At 45.0% G+C, this 21,072-nt stretch overlaps 2 protein-coding genes across 2 annotated transcripts in view; both read left to right on the top strand.

Moving 5' to 3' along the window:
- Positions 1-21,072, top strand: part of adgrb3 (adhesion G protein-coupled receptor B3) — a 791,427-nt gene that overhangs the window by 706,227 nt on the left and 64,128 nt on the right. Inside the window, exon 27 of the mRNA XM_080191979.1 lies at positions 8,759-8,798. Within this exon, the coding sequence (XP_080048105.1) occupies positions 8,759-8,798 (40 nt within the window). The remainder of the gene's footprint in view (positions 1-8,758; positions 8,799-21,072) is intronic.
- On the top strand, positions 4,095-5,269 carry LOC145345278 (large ribosomal subunit protein eL39-like). Its single transcript, XM_080193102.1, has 2 exons — positions 4,095-4,116; positions 5,076-5,269. The coding sequence occupies exons 1-2, from the start codon at positions 4,095-4,097 to the stop codon at positions 5,264-5,266; spliced, it is 213 nt and encodes a 70-aa protein (XP_080049228.1). The 3' UTR covers positions 5,267-5,269.

Genomic DNA, 21,072 nt, shown 5'->3' with positions numbered 1-21,072 from the left:
ACCACCTCTATTCGATCTCCCCTCAATCCTTTTTGCTGGAAGGAAAACAATCCCAACTTTCCCTCCCTTTTCACCAGAGCTTTTTAACCAATGTTGCATTGCAGCTGTTCATGAGGTGGCGTTGTAAGGTCAGTCAAGAGCAACAGTCTGTTAGAAAAGCTGAACTGAGACTCACTGAGTTCTTGGCGGGGGGGGGTTTGGGGGGTGAGGGGGCATGAGACCAGGTACACCTAACAAACTCGGAATATCCCCGCTGTTTGGTCATGTAATGCATTTTGCCACCTCTGGTGTTTCCTTGTGCCCTGATGCCTAAGGAGATATAGGGGGTTAGCCTGTGAAGAGAGACTGAATAGACTGGGTCTGTACTCGTTAGAGTTTAGAAGGCTGAGGGGGGATCTTATAGAGACATATAAAATAATGAAGGGGATAGATAGGGTAGAGGTAGAGAGATTCTTCCTGCTTAGAAAGGATAGCAGAACTAGAGGGCACAGCCTCAAAATAAGTGGGGGGCAGTTTAGATCAGAGTTGAGGAGGAACTTCTTCACTCAAAGGGTGGTGAATCTCTGGAATTCTCTGCCCATTGAAGTGGTGGAGGCTACCTCGCTGAATATATTTAAGTCACGGGTCGATAGGTTTTTGACAGACAAGGGAATTAAGGGTTATGGGGAGAGAGCGGGAAACTGATCCACTTCAGATCAGCCATGATCTTGTTGAATGGCGGGGCAGGCTCGAAGGGCTAGATGGCCTACTCCTGCTCCTATTTCTTATGTTCTTATCGGGATGGCAGATACTGCTTTGGAATATTTTCCACTTCCTGGATAGACGATTACATTTTTCATAGTATAGAATTGGAAGGCCCTGGAGGGAGTGCAGAGGAGGTTTACTAGGCTGATACCGGAGTTGAGGGGATTGAGCTATGAGGAGAGGCTGAATAAACTAGGCTTGTACTCGTTAGAGTTTAGAAGAATGAGGGGAGATCTCATTGAGACGTATAAGATGATGAATGGGATGGATAGGATAGAGGTGGAGAGACTCTTCCCGCTCAAAAAAGACAGCAGGACTAGGGGGCACAGCCTCAAGATAAAGGGGAGGCGGTTTAGAACGGAGTTGAGGAGGAACTTCTTCAATCTCTGGAATTCTCTGCCCGTTGAAGTGGTGGAGGCTGCCTCGCTAAATATTTTTAAGAAGCGGGTTGATGGGTTCTTGATAAGAGAGGGGATTAAGGGTTATGGGGAGAGGGCGGGAAAGTGGAACTGAGCCACAACAGATCAGCCATGATCTTATTGAATGGCGGGGCAGGCTCGAAGGGCTAGATGGCCTACTCCTGCTCCTATTTCTTATGTTCTTATGTTAAGAGGCATGGTGGCACAATGGTTAGCACCTTACCTGGGTTCAATTCTGGCTTAGAGTGATTCTCTGTGTGGAGTTTATCATAGAATCATAGAACCCTTCAGTGCTGAAAGAGGCCCTTTGACCCATCGAGTCCGCACCGACCACAATCCCACCCAGGCCCTACCCCCACATCCCTACATATTATACCCACTAACCCCTCTAACCTACACATCCCGGGACACTAAGGGGCAATTTCCTGGCATGGCCAATCAACCTAACCCGCACATTTTTGGACTGTGGGAGGAAACCCACGCAGACACAAGGAGAATGTGCAAAATCCACACAGACGGTGACCCGAGCCGGGAATTGAACCCAGGACCCTGGAGCTGTGAAGCAGCAGCGCTAACCCACTGTGCTACCGTGCCGCCCCGGCACATACGTTTATCTGTTTTTCTTTTAGCGTTAACATTCGTCCTTTTACATTCCATTATCATTTGGAGAGCTGCCGCAGACATGATGGAGGTATGAGAGGAGCAGACGAGGATGGAGGTGGCAGGGGTGACATACCGGCAGTAATGCTGTGAAGGGGGCGGGTGAAAATTCCTGCAGTCCTGACACGTTTGTGAAGGCAGCAGCTCTCCAAATGAACATCTTGACTTGGCACCATTCTCCTGCCTTTTCCCCGTGAAAAGCATCAAAGGTGAAACAAACGGTAGGGTAGTGATGAGGTGAAGTGAAGCGCGGGTATTAAATGTCTGTGAATTTAGGAAGAAGGGAAAAGTGAGGGAAGCAAGGAATTACGCGACACTCGATCCTGGGAGCAAGAGTAATTCCACTGATGAGCAATTCCACCTGACTGAGGCAGGCATAACACACAGTGGGTCGAATAGCTACCTTCTAATAACTCTGTGATTCAGACTTGGTGCTTTGCTTCACGTTGGTCTTTTACTTGGGTAACTCAATTGTAATCAAAAGTGTATTGTTAACTGGGGACACTGGCAGGTTAGTAAAGGTCTTTCACGAATGAGTAACTTGCCAGGATTGCAGGAATTTTTCACCCGCCCCTTTGCAGCATTAGTGCCAGGACGTCACCCCTGCCACCTCCACCCTCTTCTCCTCTTGTGGGCACAGCCTGGCCTCCTGACATTCGCAGCGAACGTCCGCCTGCATGGGTTTTCTGGTGCAGTGCTGATCTTCCCATTGAGCTGGAGTCCACCTGAATGGTCCAACTAAGTTGCAGCACCTTGGGAACGGATCTCCTCCATTTGGTGGGATGGTGGTGCGCAATGTCATAGATTCATTATGGCACAGAAGGAGGTAAATCAACCCATCAAGTGCATACCAGCTCTCTGTAGTGCAGTCCAGTCACTCCCCTTCCCCTTCACTCTATCCCTGGTCACCCTATATGGTTATTTCTCTCAAGTGCCCAGTCCATCTCCTTTTGAAATCATTAATTACCTCTGTTTCCACCACCGTCAGAGGCAGTTCCAGGTCATTATCACATCCTTCACTCAAACAAGTTCCTCCTTGCAATTCTTGCTGAAAACCTGAAATCCATATATCCTAGGCTGTATACAATCCCCAAATGGGAACAGTGTTTCTTTGTCTACCTCATCTAAAACTTTTGTAGTCTTGAACATCGCTATCAGATAATCTCACAGTTTCCTTTGCTCCAAGGAGAGCAACAAGATTTCCCCATCTTTTATGCCCCATACCCTCCTTTGCAACAAAGGCCAACAAGACAGTTTATAATATCCATCAATGTTGATTGCCTCGCATTAGAATAATGGTCAGGGGAATGTCACAGACAATCACCCACAAATGCGATCAACAGTAACTCTAGGTTCAGTTTCCAGTCAGGTATTTCCATTCTTCTCCTGGTACCACCTTTGTGAAGTGGTCACTGTCATAAAACTAACAACTTTATGGAATAATTTCAGACTTTTACGCCCAGAAAATGTGATCAGTTGTTCTATATTTCAACCCATTCTCTCCCCAGCCGCATATGTTGTTTCTTTTGTACCAGCTTGTGCTGCCTTAATCCCCTGAGATCCCTTTCACTACTGCACTTAGCCCTAAATGTTGCCTGCCTCCCTTGATGTTTGAACCCTTACTGATTAAAAAAATACACTGTTCCATGGTATATTTAAGAAACGATGTCAGAAATTCAATGTTGCAATAAAGACGGGTGCGATAACGACATCATAATGTTACTGGCTTAGTGGACCTGAGAGTTGGGCAAAGGATTCATAGGCATGAATTCGTGCCCCACCAGAGCAACTGAGGAATTTATATTCAGTTTATTGAACAAAACTTGAGATTAAAAAGTAATCTCGTTAATGGCAGTCATAAAATGACTGGGCGAGTGTAAAAATCCGTTTGGTTCACCAATGTCCTTAAGGGAAGGAAGTCTGCCATCCTTACCTGGTCTGGCCTACGTGTAACTCCAGAGCCATAGCAATGTAGTTAACCCTCAACTGCATTCCGAAATGGTCTAGTAATCTACTCAGCTCTATCTAACCAGCACAAATCACAGTCACAATAAATTTCCCGGCATTGATTTCAGCACCACAAACAAAGGGTCATGTCAACTCTGCAGACTCCTCCTCCCAAACATCGGGCAACATGTGCCAACATTTGAGATCTGTCCCACAAACTAGTCAAGCGACAGTTTGACATAGTCGTACTCATGATGTCGTAACTTACAGATAGTGTCCCAGACACCACCAAAAGCATTGCTGAGTATGTCCTCTGCTACCAGCATGACAGACCCAGCAGAGGGCGGTTGGTGGCACAGCGGTGGAATGACATGGTGGCACAGCAACAACAAGGACCCGGTTCGATTCCTAGCTTGGGTCATTGTCGGTGTGGAGTTTGCACATTCTCCCCAAGTCTGCGTGGGTTTCCTCCAGGTGCTCTGGTTTCCTCCCACAGTCCGAAGATGTGTGGGGTAGATGGATTGGCCGTGCTAAATTGCCCCTTAGTGTCAGGGGGACTCGCTAGGATAAATGCATGGGGTTATGCATCCATGAGGCTTGGGCCATCAGCAGCAGAATTTTACTCAATCACAATCTGTAACCTCATGCCCGGCATATCTCCCACTCTACAATTCTCACCAAGCCTGGTTCAATGAGAAGTGTGGGATATCACGACAGGAGCAGCATTAGGCATACCTAAAGATGAGATGTCAACCTGGTGAAGCTACAATGCGGGGCTGTTTGTGTTGTGAACAGCAGAAGCAGCATATAATTAGACAGACCAAAGCAATTCCATAACCTATGCATCAGATCTAAGCTCTGCAGTCCTGCCACATCCAGTGGATAATTAAATAATTAACAACAGGACAAGGCTGTACAAATTTCCTCATCCTCAATGACGGAGGAACAAGACTGAAACATTCGCAACAATCTTCAGCCAGAGTGGATGATCCTTCTTGGCCTCTTCCGGAGGTCCCCAGTGTTCCAGATGCCAGTGTTCAGCCAATTTGATACACTCCACGTGACATCAAGAAACAGCTGAAGACACTGGATATTACAAAGGCAGTCGGCTCTGACAGTATTCCAGCAATAGCACTGAAGGGTTGTGCTCCATAATTTGCCATGCCCCTAGCCGAGCTGCTCCAATATAGCCACAATCTTGGTTGTGGGGGGAGGAGGGGGCGCAGATGGATCTCTAGCTGGGGGGTCGGGGGGGGGGGAGCGTTCTGCTGCCACTCTGCGAGCGATCCCTCCTCCCCACTGGAGGAACAGATCCCTCCTCCCGGAGTGGACGTGCGGCTGTGCCATCCCACCAAACCTTCAGGATCAAGCGATTCCTCGCTAAGAAGATGAAGCAGAACTGGCCGATTCCACAGGGGATCCGCATGAAAACTGGCAACAAGATCAGGGACAACCCCAAGAGGAGACACTGGAGAAGGACCAAGCTGGGCCTGTAAAGGGATACACCATCATTGGTACACTACCAGCCACAGATTATTCCTCCCTGCAGGGGCAACAGAGCGGGAGAGATGGCTGTGGCTGGTCGTGTACCAGTGATGGTGTATCCCTTTACAGCCCCAGCTTGGTCCTTCTCCGGTGGGGAGGAGGGATCGCTCGCAGAGTGACAGCGGACTCCCCCTGCCCGCTCCCTGCCCCCCCCCAACCAGAGATCCACCCAGGATGATCTGTGTCACAGAGCTGCTCTCTCCGCTTTCTGCTTTTTTTTTCCCCCGGTTTTAATGATACATCACACAAACAACTAAATATACGTAAGTCAAATCCACACAAATGTAGTCAGGAACAGGAGGCACAGAATGGATATTGTCTAATTAACATTCAAAGCATTTTCTCCTTGCATTTAAGCCGTGTAATGATAGAAATAAAAACAGGAATCTGTTTTTTTTCATTCCCTGTATCCTTCCTGTAGAAACACATTTTAATAAAATAAATGGATTCGATCATAAATAAAAAAACACAATTTATTAATGACATTACAATAATATGTGCATTTGTCAAAGTTCCACTGATGTCAACACCAGTCAAGCAGTTCAATGATGGTTGATTCTAAAATCCAAAATTTTGAAGACTATTTCTTCGTCCAGAATTTGCCACAATTGTCAACTTTAAATTCATCTTCAAATTGCCCCTCTTTCGTTCTAGCTCTTTTGGGAACACGGTTGCGCAGAAGGGAAACATCGATTGGCATCATATTAATTTTTTTGGGCTCCTTGTATTGGATATTGATAGTGGACCCATCAGGTCGAACCACAAAAACAGGGTACAGCCTGGCATAGACCTGCCTTCCAAAGCAAGCTACTGATGTTGTGTTGGAATTGTTCCGCCTGGGTACACTGACACAGGGTACACAGCAGGAAGCAATCTTTCAGAAGGCACAAACCGCCACAGCCACGCGCTGCAGCACAGCACCCGGGCACGCTGCCTCCGATTTTTTTCGAACTGTTCAGAGATCTGAACACTCTGGCAGCGCTAAGCCCCGCACACAGCACAGATCAGATCGGAGCCGGCAAAACACGTATGGGCGCGCCGGAACGAGGATTGTGGGCTCCGATCCATATTACGCCCAGATCCGGCCCTTAGGCTCCGATTGGTAAAATCGGGCCCAGTGTGCTGACAATCAATTTGAGATTATCAGTCAGGCTGGCAGCGTCGTACATTTGTGTGTCCTGGAAGCTACAGTTATTAATACACAGGGCCCTGTCCTTTGCAGACAGAAAGAACACGTACTCACATTGCGCCTGTTTCAGCTAAAGAAAATAAGTGACAGGCATTTGCTCGTCTGTTCCTCAGGGCAATGCCATGACCAACTAGAGTCAAGCTCCCTGGTTTAAATATCAAACAATGCTTGGCAGTTAGCTGTCAGTCACCATCAATTGGTGCACGCTACACGGCAACACTCTACCAATCAGAGTCTATTTGCCAACCAGCCAGCACTGTCCCCTCATGCAATATAATGTTGGTTTCCCTTTGTATTGATACTCTTGCAAATTATTCTGATGAGTGCTGGATGAAAAGCTTCGACAGGACGTCTTTTTGCTCACGTTTCGGACCAATGGCTAAAGGAAAGGAATTAAAGACCATTCTGGGAGCTAACTTCAACCTAATGAGACAGTGAAGGGGCTCTTGCTCTAGAAGCAGTGGCCAGCAGGGAATCCTGGTTAAACGTAGGCATAAATAATAGCCTTAACATTTCCAGCCTGATTCCTGACCCACAGCTGCCATGAGAAAAGCTCGCAAAATTAGCAATGAATGTCAAATCAAATGGAGAGAGTGTGGAAATGATGCATTTAAACCAGGTGCTGAGAAAGACTTTGCATGTCACTTGATAGAATTTCTCATGATATATTTGTACAGGGGCTTGTTGATCCATGAAGCTTTTGTTGAACTGTTTAATTGGTGTTCTCATTTAAAGCACTTAGCCGTCTTCATCCTATCAACAGCTTGATGCTGGTTCTTACAATGTGACTGTTCCACAAATAGAACAACCTAATTGAGTGCTATTAAGAACAAACAGCAAATAAAGTACAGTACAAAAACAGGCACTTTGTGCTTCCAAGCCTGTGTCGATCATGATGCCCTAACTTAACTGAAAAAAAATCTTCTGCCCTTACTCGGTCTGCACCTCTCTATCCCCTCCCGATTCATGTACCCATCCAGGTGCCTCTTAAATGTTGCTAATGTGCCTGTTTCCATCATCTCCTCTGGTAGCACGTTCTAGGCACCCACCCTCTACGTGATAAACTTAGCCCGCACATCTCCCTTAAACTTTTCCCCCTCTCATCTTGAGCCTGTGCCCCCTTGTAATTGATAGTTCCACCCTGGGAAAAAGCCTCTGACTATCCGCCCTGTCTACGCCTGCCATAATTTTGTAGCTCTCCACCTGAGCAGTGAAAAGAATCCTAGTTCATTAAACCTCTCCTCATAGCCAACGCCCTCGAGACCAGGCAGCATCCCGGTGAACCTTCTTTGCGCTGTTATTTTCTTTGATTGAAAAATGATTGCTTTCTTCCTCTGACTGATTCATTGTCAGTTCCACACATGGTGCACTCTTTCTGAACGCTTGTCGTGTTGGGCTTAGCCACTATTCTTGTCAGTACTGCGTAACAAGTGATTGTAATCTAATATGAAAAGTGCTGTATGCAGCTGAGCGCAGTTGAATTTAATTGAAATTATCCATTGTCCTCCCATGTTCCAGCTTACTTTGGTCTTTCCTCCCTTTCTCAGCACTGCTTGAGTCCTGCAAGCATTGAACAATGTTGTAAATGTTCTGATACGACAAGAACTCATTTTGTTCGTAACTGCAGACGCTGAAAATCTGAAACAGAAGAAAAGATACAACACTGGATAAACTCAGCAGGTCTGGCAGCATCTGTGAAGAGAGAGACAAGAACTGGCATAAGAACATAAGAAATAGGAGCAGGAGTAGGCCATCTAGCCCTTCGAGCCTGCCCCGCCATTCAATAAGATCATGGCTGATCTGAAGTGGATCAGTTCCACTTGCCCGCTTTCTCCACATAACCCTTAATTCCCTTGTCTATCAAAAACCTATCTGTCGTGACTTAAATATATTTAGCGAGGCAGCCTCCACCACTTCAATGGGCAGAGAATTCCAGAGATTCACCACCCTTTGAGTGAAGAAGTTCCTCCTCAACTATGATCTAAACTGCACCCTCCCCCCCCCCCCTTATCTTGAGGCTGTGCCCTCTAGTCCTGCTGTCCTTTCTAAGCGGGAAGAATCTCTCTACCTCTGAGTCTATCCAGCAATCTCTATTCTTTTTGTCTTATTTTATTTTGTTTCTATTTCATTTCATTCGTTGCCAGTGGAAGTAAGACAGTAGATTGGCTTCAGCTTTTTTTTAATGTAAATCGGTACTATGTTTTGACGTCGCCACTACTTGTTTTAACTGACTTTGCTGTTTTATTCTAAATAGACAGACTTCGAGAAAGATGTGGACATTGCGTGCCGATCAGGTAAGAATTAATTATTGCTTCTGTTTAATGACCACATTGGTCGGGTTTGGTAGGGATAAATAGACAGTGACAACTGATGTTCCGTTTGTCCCAAGAGAGGGAGAAGTCTGATTCAAAACGCCCCGTTCAAAATTGAAATTTCGCCCCCATTCCTCGCTAGCATGAATTCTACGCCACCCAACAGGGCGTAACAGCACAGGAGTAGAATACATAACTTGAGATCAAACACCCTGAATTGGCTGCAAGTTCGCCCCCTCTACCTTTCCAAAGGTTGTAACGAAGTCGTAATACGCAGTAATTCCATGCTAAATTCAAATGTGTAGTTCATTTTCTGACTGAAGCCTTCTGCAAAGCAGAAAGGGAATGTCACTGTGTAAAATGCACAGTGTAAATGTCACAGTTTCTTTTCCCCCCCTCCCGCTCACGAATGAGAAAGAAAATTAAATGGCAATGTTAAGGACCAGCTCCTAACAATGTAATATTCATATTGTTAAACCTCACATATTAGGCTAGAAATTTAGGTCAGTGCTTGGTGGTTGAATATGAATGAGGGCATCTTGTATGGAAGTTATTGTGGTCTGTTGTTTTCTGTTGTCACCTCGTTCTGGTCTGGTCCCATCTTTATTCTGAGTCCTCCGGTGCTTTCTCGGTCATCCTGTCTCCTGCTCTCGCTAAGCGCCCTACCCTTCATTCTCCTCTTGTCCGCTTCCTGGTCTGAAATCTCAGCCCTCCCAGCTATCCCACTTTACTTTCCCTTTCTCCTATTCTCATCCTCTCAGCTCCTTCGCTCCCCGTCTCTGCCTCACATAAAACAGTCTGTACAACATCGAAGCAAGCCTAGTCCTTTCTGGGGAGCATGGAATGACTTTGGGATCCTGGAATATAAATCATTTCTAATTGTGTTCTTGGCCAGGAAATGGGAGAACCATCTTTTTAGCAGGGCAGTTTATACACAAATACAAGTCATTTTTAAAGCAAATCATTTATGGGATGTGGGCATCGATGGCTAGGCCAGCTTTTATTGCCCATCCGTAATTGACCTGGAGAAACTCGTGGTGAACTGTCTTCTTGAGGCACTGCAGTCCCTGAAGTGTAGATACATTCACAATGCTGCTAGGGAGGGATTTCTAGGATGTTGACGCAGCGACGGTGAAGAAACAGGGATTGACATATTTCCAAGTCAGGATGGTGACTGACTTGGAGGGGAACCGCCTAGTGGTGGTGTTCCCACATATCTGCTGCTGTTTGTCCTTCTAGATGGTCGTGGTCATAGGTTTTCTAGGAGCCTAAGGAGTCTTACTGAGTTCCTGTTGTGCTTCTTGTAGATGGTACATACGGTCGCCACTGTTTGTTGGTGGTGGAGGCATTGAATGTTTATGGAAGGGGTAGTAATCGAGCAGGCTGCTTTGTGTGAGTGCTGTTTGAGATCCACTCATGAAGGCAAGTGGGGAGTATTCCATTACACTCCTGACTTGTGCCTTGTAGATGGTGGCAGACTTTGGGGAGCCAGGGCATTGCGTGCCAATCAGGTAAGAATTAACGGGTTAATTATCACTTCTGTTTAATGGTCATATTTGGAGTAATGTTCAGGTTTGGCAGGGACATAAAGACAGTGACAACTAATGTATGACTTCTCCCAAGAGAGGAAATCTTTCTCAAAGTCTGTCTGTTCAGAATAAACACAGTAAGAAGTCTCACAATACCAGGTTAAGGTCCAACAGGTTTATTTGGTAGCACAAGCCATTAGCTTTCAGAGCGCAGTCCCTTCATCAGGTGAGTGGGAGTTCTGGTCACAAGCAGGGCATATAAAGACATAAAGTCAATTTACAAAATAATGGTTAGAATGCGAGTCTTTATGGGTAATCAAGTCTCAAAGGTACAGACAATGTGAGTGGAGAGAGGATTAAGCACAGGTTAAAGAGATGTATATAGTCTCCAGCCAGGACAGTTAATGAGATTTTGCAAGCCCAGGCAAGTCACGGGGGTTACAGATAGTGTGACATGAACCCAAGATCCTGATTGAGGCCATCATCATGTGTGCGGAACTTGGCCATCAGTCTTTGTTCAGCGACTCTGCGCTGTCATGTGTTGTGAAGGCCGCCTTGGAGAATGCTTACCCGAAGATCAGAGGCCAAATGCCCATGACCGCTGAAGTGTTTCCCAACAGGAAGAGAAACTTTTGCCTGGTGATTGTCGAGCGGTGTTCATTCATCTGTTGTCGTAGCGTCTGCATGGTCTCCCCAGTGTACCATGCCTTGGGACATCCTTTCCTGCAGCAAATCAGGTAGACACCATTGGCCAAGTTGCAAGTGTATGTACCATGTACAAGGTGGATGGTGTTTTCATGTGAGATGATGGCATCCGTGTCGATGATTCGGCATGCCTTGCAGAGATTGCTGTGGCAGGGTTGTGTGGTGTCGTGGTCACTGTTCTCTTGAAGGCTGGGTAGTTTGCTGCAGACAATGGTCTGTTTGAGATTGTGCGGTTGTTTGAACTCCCACTCACCTGATGAAGGGACAGTGCTCCGAAAGCTAGTGGCTTGCACTACCAAATAAACCTGTTGGACTTTAACCTGGTGTTGTGAGACTTCTTAATGTGTTTACCCCTGTCCAACGCTGGCATCTTCACATTATGCTCAGAATAAAACAGCAAAGTCAGTTAGGTTGAATTATTCTCCGCAGGATTCCCTGCCTCTGACCTTATAGCCACGTTATTTATATAGCTAATCCAGTTCAGTTTCTTATTAATGGTAACCCCTAGGAAACTGATAGTGGGGGATTCATTGATGGTAATACCATTCAATGTCAAGGGATGCTAGTTAGATTCTCTCTTGCTGGAGATCTGATTTATTATTGTCACATATATTAATATATAGTGAAAATATTGTTTCTTGCGCACTATGCAAAGCATACCATTCATAGAGAAAAAACGGAGAGGGTGCAGAATGTAGTGTTACAGTCATGTTACAGAGTTTAAAAGTGTCAGAGTGGGGTTTTAAAAGCATAGAACAAGAGTAGAAGATGGAATTAGACGACATGCCACCTCGGCACCATTTTGGATAGTTTTGCCTGGCACTTGTGTAACACAAATCATGCTTGCTTCTTGTCAATCCAAGCCTGGTTATTGTCCAGATCTTGCTGCATTGGAAGGTGGGCTGTTTCAGTGTCTGAGGAACTTTAGTAGGACTGCCAAGAGGAACAACATAAGATAACTACGTGGAAAAGTACTTGTGTTCCACTTTCTTCCCTGGGTGACCCAACTTGGAGGTGTTGCTGAGATTATTAGAGTACAAGAGAAATGAATTAACGTGCATGGTTGAATTGAATTGATTTTCAGAATACGCTGCAATGCAAAAAGCAATTCATTTAACTTCAACTCCAGCAGAATGTTCTCTAGATCAGTTCCCACAGTGGCATCATTAGCAGGTCATTATTGCCTAAAATCAGTTCAAGTACAGATGAAACAGTGCTGCTGTAACTGAATCAAAATAACTCATGCAGTTGAAGTATGGAGCTCCTTGTGATGCTGTGGAGAGTCATTGCATCCCTACAATACAGAAGGAGGCCATTCAGCCCATCGAGTCTGTACCAACTACAGTCCCACTCAGGCCCTATTCCCCCAACCCTCATTGACCTTTCTAATCCCCTTGACAGAGTCAATTTGGCACGCTCAATCATCCTAACCTGCGCATCTTTGGACTTGGACATGTCATCATATTCTCAATCAGGTTCCTGAGGCCAAGTTCGTAGTAGTCCAATAAAGGTATTTCAAATCATGTATTGGCCTTCCGTGGGATCACATTGCTAACTAGGTAGCTTAACAATCTATTAAAAGTTAATGTCCCCATCTTGCCTCATGAGGGTGCCAAGTGTCTGACCATCTTGTTATTGGCAGTAACAGTGTCTGTGCACAAGTTTCTGAAGCAGTGTGGAGGTGTGAGTGCACATCCCAAGTGGTCTGTCAGATCATAGAATCCCTACAGTCGAGAATGGGGCCATTCAGCCCATTGAGTCTGTACTGACCACAATCCTACCCAGACTCTATTCCCGTAACCCTCATTCGCCCTGCAAATCCCCCTGCCACTTGGGTCAATTTAGCATGGCCAGTCAACCTAACATGCACATCTATGTGTCCATGCCGTTGATGGTCCGGAGTAGAACAAAGAACAGTACAGCACAGGAAACAGGCCCTTCGGCCCTCTAAGCCTGTGCCGCTCATTGGTCCAACTAGACCATTCGTTTGTAGGCAGTTGTATCGAGTTCCTTATATGAGGCTACATTTTTCAAAATTCTTAACCATAGAATCATAGACCATAAAATCCTACAGTGCAGAAGGAGGCCATTCGGCCCATCGAGTCTGCACCAATCACAATCCCACCCCATGCACCTACCCTAGCTAGTCCTCCTGATACTTAGCGACAATTTAGCATGGCCAACCCACCTAACCCACACATCTTTTGGACTGTGGGAGAAAACCAGAGCACCCGGAGGAAACCCACGCAGGCGTGGGGAGAATGTGCAAACTCCACACAAACAGTGACCCGAGCCGGAATCGAACCCGGCGCTGTGAGGCAGCAGTGCTAACCACTGTGCCACCCCATCTGGAAGAATAAAATGTGCTAAGATTCTTGAGGGACTGGTTGAGATGTATTTGGTGCAGTTAATGGTGTCTTCACAGAGCTGTGCGTGCCCAGGCTTTTAGTCATATGGTAGATATCTCTGTGTCCAGATCCCTGGTGTTTCTCCAGCAGTAAATTTTAATATAGTTATGCATTAAAATGCACTTCAGTGAATTCACTTGTACCCACTTCAAAGCATTCAGTAGCACCTTTGATATCAAAATGTGTAATTTGGAACAGGTTTCTCTGGCAGCGACGCGCTGCATTTGCCATCAAAAGCGCTCAATTGCCATCTTTTGACGACTTTTGATTACTTCAGGTGTTATTAAAGCTCTCAGAAGCAGCCCAAAGCCAGTCAAGTTTTGGTAAATGTGTTGAAGTGATCATTCGCGTTAGGCAACGTTATTAGTGTTTAGAAACTTCTGTTAGTTTTCAGACGGTATCATTAGTGTTCAAAAGTGTTAAGAAGTAATTGTCAATGTTTTGTGTTGACCACCAACGATTAGAAGCGAGCATTGGCATTCAGAAGCTATCGTCAGTGCTGAGAAGTGATCATTAGTATTCAGGATCAATCGTTGATGTTCAAGAACGATTATTAGTGTTCAGGAGTAAATGTTAGTGTTGAGGAGCGATTGTTGATGTTCAGGAATGATCACTGATGATCATGAGTGATCATTAGTGTTCAGGAGCATTTGTTAGTTAACAGTGAAAGCGAGTCTGGGGAATTGATCATAGAAAATAAGGAGATGGCAGATGTATTGAACAGGTATTTGTGCATCTTTCTTCACTATAGGAGATACTAGTAACATTCCAGAAGTAGCTTTAAATCAGAAACTGAAAGGGAGAGAGGAACTCAGGAAAATTACTGTCACCTGGCAAATTGTACTGAGCAGATTCTGGGCCCTGCGGGCTGACAAGAACCTGGGTGCTGATAGATTTCAGCTTGGCTATTAAAAAAAGTGACTTGCAAGATAAGTTAATGTGTTGCTTTTAATTTTCTGAAACTCACTAGATTCAGTGAAGGTCTCGTTAGATTGGAAAATAGCAAATGTAGCTCACCTTTTCAAGAAAAGGGAAGGGAGACAGAAAGCAGGAAACTACAGAACAGTTAGCCTAACATCTGTCAGAGGGAAAATATTAGAAGCCATTATTAAAAATGCTACAACAGGGCACATGGATATGTTCAAGATAATCAAACAAACTCAACGTGGCTTTGGGAAAGGAAAATCATGTTAAACCAATTTATTGGAGTTCTCTGAAGGAGTCAGATAAGGGGGACACAATGAACGCACTGCACCTAGATTTCCAGAGAGCATTTGATAAAGTGCCATATCAAAGGTTGCTGTGGAACATAAAAGCTCATGGTGTGGGAGGTAACATATTGGCACGGATAGAAGTTTGGCTGGCTAATAGGAAGCAGAAAATAGGCATGAATGGATCATTTTCAGGTTGGCAAGATGTAACGAGTGGTACGCCACAGGGATCAGTACTGGGACCTCAACTGTTTGTAATTTATATAAATGGCTTGGATGAAGGGTTTGAAGGGAAGGTTGCCAAATTTGGTGATGACACAAAGATAGGTTGGAAAATAAATTTTGAAGAGGACACGAGGCTACAAAAAGATATAGACAGGTTAAGTGAGTGGACAAACATCTAACAGAGTGCGGAAAAATGTGATTGTCTGTTTTGACAGGAAGAATAAAAGAGAAGCATATAATCTAAATGGTGAGATATTGCAGAGCTCTAAGATGCAGGGGGATCTGGGCGTCTGAGTGCATAAATCATAAAAGGCTAGTATGCAGCCAAAGCAAGTAATTAAAAATGCTAATAGAATGTTGTTATTTATTGCAAGGGGGATTTGATGACAAAAATAGGGAGGTTATACTTCAGTTGTGCAGGTACTAGTGAGATCCCATCTGAGGTGCTGTGCACAGTGTTGTTTACATTATTTAGAAACTATGTAAATGTGTTGGAATCATAGAAACCCTAATGTGCAGAAGGAGGCCATTCGGGCCATCGAGTCTGCACCAACCACAATCCCATCCAAGCCCCATTCCTGTAACCCCACATATTTACCAGAGTTCAGAGAAGGGTTACTAGACTGATACCTGGAATGTGTGGAATGTCTTCTGAGTGAAGATTGGACAAGCTAGGTGCGTAGAGCTTTGAAGAGTAGGATGTGACTTGATTGAAACGTATGAGATCCTGAGGGGCCTTGGAAGGGTGGATGTGGAGAGGATGTTTCCTTTTGTGGGAGAAACGAGAAATAGGGGGTCACTGTTTAAAAACTCTTCCTGTAGACTTTCAAAGACGAAGAAAACATTAACCAGCTGAAGCAGGAAAGTGGAACTGATCCACTTCAGATCAGCCATGATCTTGTTGGAAGGCAGGGCAGGCTCGAAGGGCTAGATGGCCTACTCCTGCTCCTATTTCTTATGTTCTTATGAAATTAATCAGCAAAAAGCCTGCAAGCTATTGGTAACACTGACTAGGGCTGCCTTCTTGATGCTGAAAACCTCTTCACTCAGATTAAGCTAATATAGGCCACAAGCTACAACACTGAGCTTCAAAATGACACAGCAGTGTAGTCAGGCAATCATTGCATAATGATTGACGTCACAATCTGCACACTTCCAACTGACGTTCACTTCATGCATTGCCAATGTTCTCATCAGTGTGACACCCAGCACATCTTGCCCTCTGTAGTATGCACACAGCCCATGGATGCCAGTTTTAGACCTCCAAAGCAATGCAGCACCCAAGACAAAGGTGCTAATCAGCCGAATTTCTCAGCCCACGTGTCTATGAACCACATTCCGTAACACATAATCATAGAATTCCTATAGTGCAGAAGAGGCCATTTGGCCCATTGAGTCTGCACTGATTCTCTTAGAGAGTATCTTGCCCGAGCCGTGTAACCCCACACATTTCCCATGGCCAATCCATCTATCCTACACGTCTTTGGTCTGTGGGCAGAAGCCAGAGCACCCTCAGGAAACCCACGCAGACATGGGGAAAGCGTGCAGACTCCACACAGCCACCCAAGGCTGGAATCGAACCTGGGCCCTCGGAGCTGTGAGGCAGCAGCAGTGCCAACCACTGTGCCGCCCCACGAATTGACGTTTTCAGAGAACATGGGAGAAATATTGACAAAATGGAGGTCGGGCCCATTATTACTATCTGAAGTGATAAATTGCCCCACACAGGTTGGATTTATTTGGTTGAAAACTGCACAGAAGAGAAGGGAGGTTATAATTGTTGACAATTGTCTTTTAATGACAGTATATGAGGAGAGGGCTTGCAATAGCTGCATTAAATCAAAATTCATGATATTAATTCCTGTATTCGGGCCAATGTAGGTGTACAAATGAAGGGCAACCTCGGAGGCCGACTGCAAAGTAATGTTCAGGTGTCATGGCGAGAATCCAAAGCACCATAATGCGGCCTGTTGCAAGCATTTAATAATATCAGGACTGAGCTGAAAGCATAGCAAAGGTCATGAGGTACTTAAGTATGCTATTTCCATAACGAGAGTTGCCTGCTTTGTGGGTGATGGAGAATACTAATGTGGAGTGCTATCCAGCGCACAATGCTTATTCATCTTTAGTCTTTACATCAGGCAGACCACTTACATTTTCAGGCAATTATTTTAGCCACAGAGCGAGCAAGTATCTCTCCATCTTGCTGTTACTACAGCAAAGGCTGCTCGGCTATTATGAGAATTTTAATTTTTGATACTTCTTGCAATTTGCAAACTATATACGATGGGCTCATGAGCTGCTGTCACGTGTGTTCCTCATGAACAGATGGGCTGAATCATCAAAGGTTAAGGGCGTCAGTGTTAGAGTGTAGAACGCGACGTTCTACTTTTATCAATGAACATCAGTCACTCCCAGGTCTTGCTGCAACACTGACGCATCAGTACACTTCCCTCTGTTCTGTACCCATAGTGTGTAAGAAGTCTCACGACACCAGGTTAAAGTCCAACAGGTTTATTTGGTAGCAAAAGCTTTCGGAGTACTGCTCCTTCATCAGGTAAGTGCGTGTTCTGTTCACAAACAGGGCATATTAAGATACAAAATCAATTTACAAAATAATGGTTAGAATGCGAGTCTTAAAGATACAAATAATGTGAGTGGAGAGAGCATTAAGCACAGGTTAAAGAGATGTGTATTGTCCACAGACAGGACACTTAGTGAGATTTTGCAAGCCCAGGCAAGTCGTGGGGTTTACAGATAGTGTGACATGAACCCAAGATCCCAGTTGAGGCCTCCCTCGTGTGTGCAGAACTTAGTTATCAGTCTCTGCTCAGCAACTCTGCTGAGATCAGGCCTCTGATCTTCGGGTAAGTGTTCTCCAAGTCGGCTTTCACGACACACGACAACGCAGAGTCGCTGAGCAGAGACTGATAGCCAAGGTCCGCACACATGAGGACAGCCTCAACTGGGATCTTGGGTTCATGTCACACTATCTGTAACCCCCACGACTTGCCTGGGCTTGCAAAATCTCACTAACTGTCCTGTCTGTAGACAAAACACATCTCTTTAACTTGTGCTTAATGCTCTCTCCACTCACATTATCTGTACCTTTAAGACTTGATTGCCTGTAAAGACTCGCATTCCAACCATTATTTTGTAAATTGAGTTTGTGTCTTTATATGCCCTGTTTGTGAATAGAACTCCCACTTACCTGACGAAGGAGCAGCGCTCCGAAAGCTAGTGTTTTTTGCGACCAAATAAGCCTGTTGGACTTTAACCTGGTGTTGTGAGCCTTCTTATTGTGTTTACCCCAGTCCAACGCCGGCATTTCCACCCCATAGTGTGTCACAGCTCTACCCGTGCAACAGTGCACCCTCGAGAGTGTGGATTTATTTCCACTTCCCATGGCAGTGCTGTCCTCTGGACTGAGTAGTTCCCGGTGTAGTTCCCAGTCCTGCTGCTGAATGTTGTGTGTCACCGCCAGACCGGAGAGAATGGCGAAGGCCGGAAGATGTCACCCTTGAGGAAGGGCAGAAATAATTAAAGAGAAATTATAACTCGCGAAATTGCCTCCACAGATCGAAAATCAAAATATTTTTAAATCAATGCGTCTTTGAGGTTAAATTTTTCAAAATGGTGTGTCCTATCCGGGCTATTCCAGGCATTCACTTTATTAAACTAAAAGCCCCACGTGTACGGTTTTATATTTGACATGTGATTTTAACCAGTTTAATTGGTATGCCTACCTCACTAACAGTCTCCCCAAGTCACATGAATGACTGCAACTAACAACTTTCCCCTAGCTGGCCAGGGGGAGGAGTCGCGAAGTGGGTTGGGGTTGGGAGATGGTTGTTCTAGAACTGTGGGAACAGTCTCAGAATAAGGAGTAGGCTATTCTAGGACTGAAATGGAGAGGAACTTCTTCACTCAGAGGATGGCAAGTCTTTAAAATTCTCCAGTCAGGCTGTGGAAGCTCGATCATTGAGCATGTTCAGGACAGAGATCGATAGATTGCTCAATGTAATGATCTCAAGACATATGGGATTGGTGAGGGAAAATAGCATTGATGCTTATTTATTTGTTACAAATAGGCTTACATTAACACTGCAGTGATGTTACTGTGAAAAATCCATATTTCGGCACCTGTTCAGGTACACTGAGGGGGAATTTAGCATGCTTAATCCACCTAGCCAGCAGGTCTTTGGGACCACGGGAGGAAACTGGAACACCTGGAGGAAACCTACACAGACACAGGGAGAATGTGCAGACTCCGCACCGACAGTGATCCAAGCCGGGAATCGAACCCAGGTCCCTGGCGCCGTGAGACAGCAGCGCTAACCACTGTGCCACCATTCCACCCTAGGTGGAAGATCAGGCATGATCTAGTTGAACGGCGGGGCTGAATGGCCTAATCCTGCTTTGTAGCGAGAAAGAATGGTTCAGTATGTTCTTTGACCGATGTCAACGTCAAAGAAACTAATAAAGACTTCTACATATTTTTCTCACCTCTCTCTCCCCCTGTTGCTTTTCTTTGTCATTACTTGTATTCCTGTTGAATGGTTGGTTTTCTTACTGGAGGGTATAGGAGGGTCAGTTGGATGCAAACGTTTGGTATTGATGACAGTGTTATCTCTTTTATTTTGGATGTTCCTCATGAAAGATCATCTTGAACAGCACCATCGGTCATCCCAGAGCAAGAGCTTATATAGAACTGGCCATACTAAAATGACGCCTATATATCCAAACACAGGTGATTTTAAGTACCGTACGGTTTGTGAATTTTACTGTTTTGTTTTGGTCCTTGTATCATTACTGTCATGTCGGAAATCTCAAGCAACAGAAACTGTCAGGTGGATGTCGTGATATGAGCACTTAATACACAAGCCCACTTTAAATAGGGCCAATCAGATTTAAGAGTAAGGACCAGACATGCGATGAGGGGATTTTAATTTATATACAGTGCACACGATGATCGATCATTGTAAAATTGCGCTGCTTGAAAGGCTGGTGAAAGGAGGTTCAATTGTAATTTTCAAAAGGAAGTTGGATAAATATTTCAAAGTGAGAGTGTTGGCAGGGTGATGGGGAAAGGACGGAAGATTCAATTAATTTCTTTTCCAGTGTGGGATTCATCGCTAATTGTACTCGCAATTCTTATGAGCCCTGATTCTTATTAACTCAATGGGGAAAGAAAAGTATAGAGAGCAATTTGGTATGAGTGTGCTTATTATTTATACAAGGACATCTTCACCAGTAATTACTACCTTCACGTATCAAAAAAAATCAGTGGTGCTGTTTCCCAATTTTTGGGACACCCGTGAATTTGGGGGCAGCATGATGGCAAATGGTTAGCACTGCTGCCCCACAGCTCCAGGGACCTGGGTTTGATTCCCGGCTTGGGTCGTTGTCTGTGTGGAGTTTGCACATTCTCCCTGTGTCTGCATAGGTTTCCTCAAAACTGTCCAAAGATGTGCAGGTCAAGTTGATTGGCCATGCTAAATAATTGCCCCTTAGTGTCCCGGGATGTGTAGGTTACAGGGATTAGCGGGGTAAATATGTGAGCTGGCAGAAATAGGGCCTGGCTGTGATGATGGTCGGTGCAGACTCGATGGGCCAAATGGCCTCCTGCACTGTAGGGATCCTATAATTTCTACAAAAATAACTCGCGCTGCTCCGGGATAGCCAGGTGATTCTTCATCTGTGAAAGGAATCAAAGAACAAAACTAAAAATACATGTTTAAAAATGACACCGTCAACATCATAAGCCAAAAAATGGGGAACCATTCAGAGAATGGTGCATAACTTTGACATAACAGGAAAAAAGATGTTAAAGGCAGCTGCTTAATTCCCTTGGAGGCGCACGTCATTCCCGACACCTCGTGGCATTCCCAGTTAAATTGTTTGAACTAAGTTGGCTACAGCTTCAGCTGGTCATCATGTGGGCCTACCTGCTAGGAAATATTATGATTACGGTAGACTGTAACCTTGTGCAGTGCTATTGTCATGATGCTGAAAGCAAAAAAAGAAAGAATAGTTTTGTTAATCAGAATGACAGTTTCTTCTGGGGACGAACCATGAACTGCACTCAGAGTGACTTTCGATTCACCTTGTTGCGTCAAATGCCTTAACAGCGCAATATAAGCTGTAGCGAGGTGTTTTTGCTTCTAATGTTATTCCT

Source organism: Carcharhinus amblyrhynchos, chromosome 7 (assembly GCF_965287045.1).
Source record: "Carcharhinus amblyrhynchos chromosome 7, sCarAmb.v2.hapA, whole genome shotgun sequence".
Lineage (NCBI taxonomy): Eukaryota > Metazoa > Chordata > Chondrichthyes > Carcharhiniformes > Carcharhinidae > Carcharhinus > Carcharhinus amblyrhynchos.
This window is presented reverse-complemented; position numbering and strand designations above follow the sequence as displayed.

Bases quoted from the DNA above. Each gene is read 5' to 3' on its own strand.
- LOC145345278 (XM_080193102.1), top strand. From the start codon at position 4,095: ATGACAGACCCAGCAGAGGGCG. The intron at 4,117-5,075 runs GTTGGTGGCACA...TCCCCACTGGAG, and splicing joins GACAGACCCAGCAGAGGGCG to GAACAGATCCCTCCTCCCGG.